This window comes from Oculina patagonica, chromosome 13, assembly GCF_052425735.1.
Source record: "Oculina patagonica isolate OP01 chromosome 13, crgOcupat, whole genome shotgun sequence".
Taxonomy (NCBI): Eukaryota; Metazoa; Cnidaria; class Anthozoa; order Scleractinia; family Oculinidae; genus Oculina; species Oculina patagonica.
This window is the reverse complement of record NC_135770.1, coordinates 18,829,802-18,837,295: the sequence shown is the minus strand read 5'-3', so window position 1 is coordinate 18,837,295 and position 7,494 is coordinate 18,829,802. Positions and strand designations below refer to the sequence as shown.

General features: G+C 37.1%; 1 protein-coding gene across 1 annotated transcript; it reads right to left on the bottom strand.

The window, feature by feature from the left end:
* Positions 1 to 2,423: 2,423 nt before the first annotated feature.
* On the bottom strand, positions 2,424 to 5,816 carry LOC144634632 (putative skeletal organic matrix protein 5). The gene is made up of 4 exons (XM_078493649.1): positions 5,432 to 5,816; positions 5,299 to 5,341; positions 4,139 to 4,274; positions 2,424 to 3,123 (listed from the first exon to the last, which is right to left on the bottom strand). The coding sequence occupies exons 1-4, from the start codon at positions 5,799 to 5,801 to the stop codon at positions 2,605 to 2,607; spliced, it is 1,068 nt and encodes a 355-aa protein (XP_078349775.1). The 5' UTR covers positions 5,802 to 5,816; the 3' UTR covers positions 2,424 to 2,604.
* Between the last annotated feature and the right edge of the window lie 1,678 nt (positions 5,817 to 7,494).

The window sequence follows — 7,494 nt, the reverse complement described above, 5'->3', positions numbered from 1 at the left end:
ACGAGCTTTCCGTGACAAGTGCTTTCGAAATTTTATTTGATTGTGTGAATGAACAGCAGGTTTGCTTTTTCAGGTCTACTTTTACAATTTTTTTCTCGTGTCAATTAATGAAGAAGTTTCCTTGACAGGATTTTCTTTAAATCTGCAACACTCTTAGAAAATTTAATCTGTAAAAAAGTGGATTTTTTTTTCTGAAACGCTATAGATCTCGTTATCCCTTGACAAGTTTTCAGTCCTTGTTGAGCCGTGCACACAAGCACGTTTTGTTTACTTAACAAGCTTTTACTTATCAAGTCACCTTATTTATAGATTGGCGCGTTGTGTCAAGGAAAAAATACCATAATTTACCGTGCACACGAGCAAAGAAAATTTACCATGTCAAAAGGAACATGCTCGTGTGCTTTAACAACTTTGATTTATTGGTTAATTGGTTGATAAACAAATCTGGGGTGTCGAAAAGCCCGCTTAATCGATACTTTTCCGTAAAAAATAGACATACTGACTATTTTTTAGCAATATTTCATTAAACTGTGAGTTACTTCTCTACTAAATGCAGTCTACAAGGGGTGACCGTAAAACGTGCGACATAAGATGACCACTCGCGCAACCCGGGGAGAAGGGCCACGATTTTATTTATTTAAGCACAAACTTCCCTGACTTGGAGGATATTCAGCTGGGAAACAATAACAATATTCCATATCAACCCAGAATTAAAAAGAAAATTTTGATGAAAACGTAAATAAAGTATATGGTAAAACATTTACTCGTTCTGTTTACTTTCTCTGGAGTATGTCCATTTAGAGTGCGTTTTATTTACTAATTATCTTTCCGTTGTTCCACATCGGCACGAAAAGACAAAATATTAATTTCATGACTGACTTGTAGGATATGTAGCTTGAATACAATGGCATTGTTCCATATCGACACGGAAATAAAAAGACAATTTATTTTGAGTATATACTGATTATATGAAAATTGATAGATGAAACGGGTTTTTTTTTGTGCTCTGCTTTGTTTGGCCATTTAGTGTGCATTAATTTATAAATTCTCTTTCCGAGACTCTGAGGTTATTCAGCTGGAATTGTTGACGTTGTTCAATATCGACAAGAAAAGATAAACTTCAAGATAGCATACAGATAGCGTAAAGTATCACAAATAAAACAAAAAGTTTATACACTTTTGGTGTGCATTTTACTTATTGCCTCTCTTTTAGACTTTTTCAGAGTTGGACGTTATACACCTTGAAAACACAAGCATCTTTCCATATATTGCATGAGATGACTGACTGACGCATCCTCAATAAACTCTTCAGTGTTTCAGTGTTTTTTCTCGTGTTAGTGAAGAAACCCTTTTAAGCCCTTTTAAAATGACTGGCCCCAAGGGAAACAGTGAGTATTTTTATCCCGAAACCCTCGATGTTTTCCGAGAAACATTATTTGGACAAAATTAATTTATTCATTGAAATTGTTAACACTACATAATGCATCGAGACCGTTAACCTTTTTAAATTTGCCTTGCCGATATATTATTTGAGTCAAATTAAATTTCTGCGTGAAGAAATATTCCCTTTTTGTATGTTTCAACTTTTGGCTCTCGAGTAGGAACAAAGAAATGAATACTAGCTTAGCTTTTGTCAACAACTTTGAATTGCCTCGCAGTGTGGAAGAAACGAAGTTAATCACCATATTCTCCTGAGTGAATTTGAAATCCTAGGGATGACTCAACTTGCAAAGCAATCATTGTGGCTTAGACCTGCGGATTTATCACCTCTCAACGGTTGCATGGCTTTTGTTGTTAAAACTCCCTGATGCTAAGCTCGTTGTGATTTTTGATGCTTTCATTACCAAATTAAAAGGCTAAAGGCTGAGAAAACCACCACTTACAAAAAAAAAAACAAATATTGACTGCTTTGCAAGTTGGAATATCATGTTTATTCCATCTCGGGAACTTCATTTTACTTTTTAGAAATACTACCCTATTTCGCAGCTTAAAAAGTGTACTTGTTTTAAAAAAAAAATCAGAATCCATTTATGGTAGCGGTGGCGGTATTGTAGGGTTAAATGTGTCGCGCTGCGCCACTCGTTGTCGCAGCTTCGCCGCGCGTTTGCTTATGCGCGCTTTAAAACCCAACAATAGCGCCAGCTACGCAGGCTAATAAACGGCTAATTTATTTAATTTAATTTACGGGTGTTCCAAACTTTTCCGACCTCTATCCGCTACCATGCTATTGCATTTAAAAAATAATTCCAAATGCTATCAGAGTTTATTTATATGGCTATGAGTTTACAGTATGGCTATGAACTGATTGCTCTTTGTATTATATAAATTATTACGTTCCACGTGACATTTTTTTGGTTTATTTGGGAGCGAAAAAAATGTTGTGTATCGTTTGATCGGTTACTGGAATATATTATATTATTTGCGCAAAATAAAACAACTTATTTATTTTGTCCCATGACCAGCTTTATTCGTTTAACATCATCTGTACTAAATGCTTGCTTACAGACTCCATAAAGTACCCTTTAGCATTGCTATTACAAATTTATAATTCCCTTTTATGTTAACGACCCTAAACGAAAATCAGCAAAAATTAACTTGCGACTGTCACTGGATCAGGATGTACCCCATGGCTTTAATGTGCTTGTCCCCGTTATCTGGTGAGTACGTCGCTTCGTTTCCACAAGTATTGGTGTCATCATGTTTTCCTCCTGTACCAAAACCAATTCTGGAATCACAGTTAGAGCAGTCATGCTCGTTGTTGCCCAGGATGCCGATTCTTGCTCTTGAATGTGGTACGTCTTTGCCAACAGCATTGAAGCCTTCCTTATTGCAGTTGGGTTGTAAGGAGGCTTGCGAGCCAATCAGCGTCTTCCACGTGTTTCGACCAAGTGAGGTGGCCCGGTATGTTCCGTCCGCAATCAGTGAGTATAGGGAGCTGGCGTTCTTGTTGATGACAATGAACTTGGTCTGACCGTCGAGTCTCATACCGAGACATATCTTGGAGAAGGGTGTGCTCCAGTAGGTTGGTAACTTGGTTTCTTGTGTGTCTAAGCCAGTCTTTCCTCCTGGAAGGTTAAAGTCCATCTTGTTGCTCCAGAGTTTGGAATCGTAATGAAAGGTTGACTGAAGAACGAAGATACATAAGACAACAGTTTAACAGAAAAATGACTCGTATATTGACAATTTAATCGGATCTCTGATCTCCGGTTGGGTTTTACAGTGATTTTTGCCAAACTGATTATTTCTTTGACTAAACATTACAGTCAAAACATCTCACGCGTTCCTCCCGGAAGAGGAGGGGGATTAATGAATATTCTATTCTAGAATTGCATATTGTAATGTTAAAACCGTGACTCAAATCAAAAATTCAAATGTTTGATTTGATTTTTTTTTTAATTAAACCTGATCAACTGGATTGTTCGCATTTTCTCTTCTTTTTATCCTGGAATGGAGAATGGGAGATGGGGAATTGGGGATCGGGAACAGTTATGGGGAATGGGGAAAGGGGAATGGAAAGTGTGGAATGTGAAATGAGAAATGAGGAATGGAGAAATTGAGGAGGAGGTTTGAAGAGTGAGGAATGGGAAATGAGAAATAAGTATGGGAAATAAAGAATTGGGAAATTTAAACTAACACCGCTTTATATTTAAACTAACGCCGCGCTCTTTTCGAGGTAGAAAGTGCGTCGCGTCTTAAAAAAGTACAGCCTAAAACACATTTTGAATACATTTTCTGCATCAGTTTTATGTAATTATCAACAATTTTATTACCGTGAACAGCAAACAAAAAGTGCTGCGTCGCATTTGTTATCTGATTCGTATCTGTTACGGTTGTCATTGCTGGAATTTTTTATTATTATTTAAGCAAGTTTGTTTGTTAATATCTGGTGCAAATACCCACTGTCCTCCAAAAAAAATAAAAATAAATAAATACTTTCATCGCTTAAAATAAGGGTTACTGGGACCAAGAAAACGTTGTTTTTCAGTGTTTAAGAAAACGATCGATATTAGACCGTATTTATTGGCAACAAACGCGTAGACTTGTCGCATTTCTTACGGGTGCCTAGTTTCAGACAAATTCTTCGATAACGTGCAAATCCCCTGGGTTTAAACATCAAAGCCTGTTCTGAAAGACTTACATTTTTCCCATCAATTTTCATGACCAGCGTCCATCCACCACCTCCGCATGCTCCAAGACCAGAGCTTGTCATGTGACAGTACACAGGAACCTTCTTAGAGTCCATTTGGAGTAAGTAAGCTTTGTTTCCTTCCGACCTGATAAAAAATCAAACATACCGTATTTTCTCGCCGGGTCTCGAATAAACGCCGGGTCTCCAAGGTAGAGTGGTAAGTAAGCCTTTCAGGTATTTATTCGAGGTGTAATATGCTTTAGGTATGATGGCAAGATACATTCATGTCACAAATAATGATTTAAAACCCTTGCTTAATAAACATTTTGCTCGAATAAACTGCAGCATTCAAATAAACGCCGGATCTATGGTGCCTAGTTTGAAATAAACGCCGGGGGCGAATAAACTGCACCATTCAAATAAACTCCGGATCTATGGTGCCTAGTTTAATTGAGAAAATATGGTAAGTTGCTTCTACAAAGAGCTGATAGGTTTCATGAAAGAAACAAGAATGCATGAATCCCTTTAATATAAGCTATGTAATGTATTCAATGTTAATTAGTTGGAACTAGAGTTTTCAGGTATAGCTGCTACGTACTAACGCTAGCTTTCCGCGTTTTGGGGATAATAGAAATAATACAACTAAAATTTTCAAAAAGCGAACTGCTTGCCTAGGTTATTACACCAAACTTGGTTGAAGTTTTAAATTCAATCCCTGCTTTTCAGTTTTAATTTTTAGTTCCTTTTTCCTCGCGTGCGCGTCAGTGACAAATAAATACACACATTTTGTGTCTTCCTTTCTTTTATGCGCTAAAATTATCATAAATCCTCTTTTTCAAATAAACATTAAATTTTGATTTTAAAAGGTTTCAGACATGGTCTTTTTTTCTATTCGTTTTTTTGGCTGCATGGTTTGATATCAAACTCCGATCAAATCGCACGAAATGCTTTGTCAGACAAATTAATTTCGCTAGTTTCTTTTAGAGGATACCGCACACCCCTACATGCTTAGCTTACGCCTTCAGCGCTTTTTAACAATCCGACATCAAAAATCATGGCTAAGGCCCTGTAGTCGACGAGTACAAGTACGATTTGGCCTTAGAAAACAGCCGCATAGAAATTAACTTTTTTGTTCGCCATGCCTAATAATGTACAAAAATGGAACTTACTTGCCATTTTCGTAAAGGTCCCTACACGAAGCAAACGACGGGCCTACCAAAAAACAGAAACAAACAAAAAAAAGTCATTCCAAAACGAAAGAGAAAAATAAGAATGAAATAGCATCTGGGAGACTGAATTTACCAGTAGAGCTTTCATGATAAGTCTTGTTCATTGCCGCCATGAGCTGTTCGAACTTTTTCTCCAGGGCGGCCACTAGAGTCGCTTCAAGAGATTTAATGGCTTGCTCAGAGTGAAAGTTTTGGACCACATTGCAGATGATTGTCCTGTCGCCCACTTGAGTAGTATTCAAACCATCAACCGCTATGCTTCCAATCGCAATCAAGGCCGCCAGCAGAAAAAGGGAAAGCACAGCAGAGCACATTGTGCCGAGTGATTTCGCCACAAGCCAATCTTCAGTATACTGGTAAGTTGCTATAACTTGCCGTGCGCTGCGTGTGTCTATGTTTGCAAATCGGTTAGGTAAAATGAACTCCTTTTTTTCTCCTGTCATCTTGTTCTACCAATCAGCTTTTATCGCATTGTTGTTTCAAGATAATTATACTCGAACGAGTTTTCCTTGACAAGTGCTTTTGACAATTATATTTGAGTGTGTGAATTACCAGCAGGTTTGCTTCGATTTGCTTTTACGAATTTTCATTCACAAGTTTTATTTGCTTGAGTAAATTAACAATGTAGTTCTCTTTACAAGGATTTTTTCAAGCTCCTACCTCTTCAAACAGCGTAATTTTCTAAAACGTGCAAAGATTTCGTTATCCTTTACAAGTTCAGTTTCAGCCCTTGTTGAGCTGTGCACACGAGCGCGTCTTAACTTAAAAAAAGTTTCCCTATTTATAAAGTGGCGCGACATGTCAAGAAAAAACTTTTCACAATTCGTTGTGCATACGAGCAAACGAACAAACTTGCCATGTGAAAACTTGTCAAATAGCACTTGCTCGTGTGTAATCAGCTTTACAACTTTGATTCCATTGTTTATTGTGGTGATTAGCAAATATGAAGAGGATAAAAATCCACTTGATCAATTATTTTCCATAAATTATTATTTTTTCAACAGAAGCATTAAAAAAGGCCATATATACGTTCTATTTTAAAAACAGGATTTGATTAGACTGTTTTTACCAAATGCAATCATCAAACGGTGACCGTGATACGTCCAACAGATAATGACTACTCGCGCAGTCGGGGAGAAGGGCTTCACAAAAAAAATATTTATTTAAACACAAACTTCACTGACTTGGAAGATAATCATTTGATAAACAATAAAACTATTCCATATCGGCACGGAAATGAAAAGATAATTCTCTTCCAGACTTTGAAGTTATAACACGAAAACCGCAGATAGCTAGTATATGGACAAAATAAAATTTTAGACCCAGCTTCCGTTAGTGATCTGTTTATTAGTTTGGCTATTTAAGATGCATTAAATTTTTAATTATTGATTCCCTTTTAGACGAAGAAGTTATACAGCTGTAAAATATTGACGTTTTTTTCAACTTGAACACGGAAAAGAAACGGCAAACAGTTAGCTTTAAGATAGCTTTAAAAATATAACAAACGTCGTTGATATGTCTAGATTTCAAGATAGAAGGCATGTTTTTTTTTTTAAGTAACCTCTTTTAGGACGAGAGCTTGAGCTGAACTGTAGGCGAAATTGCTTCAAATTTATAATACAGACCGCGTATTCTGTGACTACAATTGCTTAAAAGGGTCTACCGATTTTTGGCGTCCAAGCGAGAAACTAAATACTCGTACGAAAGACCGCATGAGTCGAGTTTTCTCGATTATAATGGATCTAAAAACTTTCAAAGCATTCATTATGGCTTTAGCCAGCGAATTCAGTAACGCGTTGTTCTCGGCAATTTGACGGTTGTTGCTTTGTAAACTCTCAGGTAACCTTCTGGCTCGCTGGGACAATTACGCGTTACGTTGTCAAATTAACTCGCCCGGAAAAAGAAGCCTTATAAAAGCACGCTGACCAAAATATATATTGACTGCTTTGCAAGCTGAGAGATCATGGTTTTTCAGTCCCAGGCCTTTTTATTCAAGGATGGCTCGAAGCTGTGATTTAAGTGGTAACTTTTTTTGTACTATATTGTGATCCGCATCACAGTTTTTGGCTAAATAAAATAAATTCCCGATTCACACGGTCCCATCACCAGTTTAAAAGGGCGCAGCGTGCAACGAGT

Coding starts and splice junctions, on each gene's coding strand:
- LOC144634632 (XM_078493649.1), bottom strand. CDS start 5,801: ATGACAGGAGAAAAAAAGGAGTTCATTTTACCTAACCGATTTGCAAAC. Junction 5,342..5,431: donor TTATCATGAAAGCTCTACTG/GTAAATTCAGTC, acceptor GTTTTTTGGTAG/GCCCGTCGTTTGCTTCGTGT. Junction 3,124..4,138: donor TGAAAATTGATGGGAAAAAT/GTAAGTCTTTCA, acceptor TTCGTTCTTCAG/TCAACCTTTCATTACGATTC.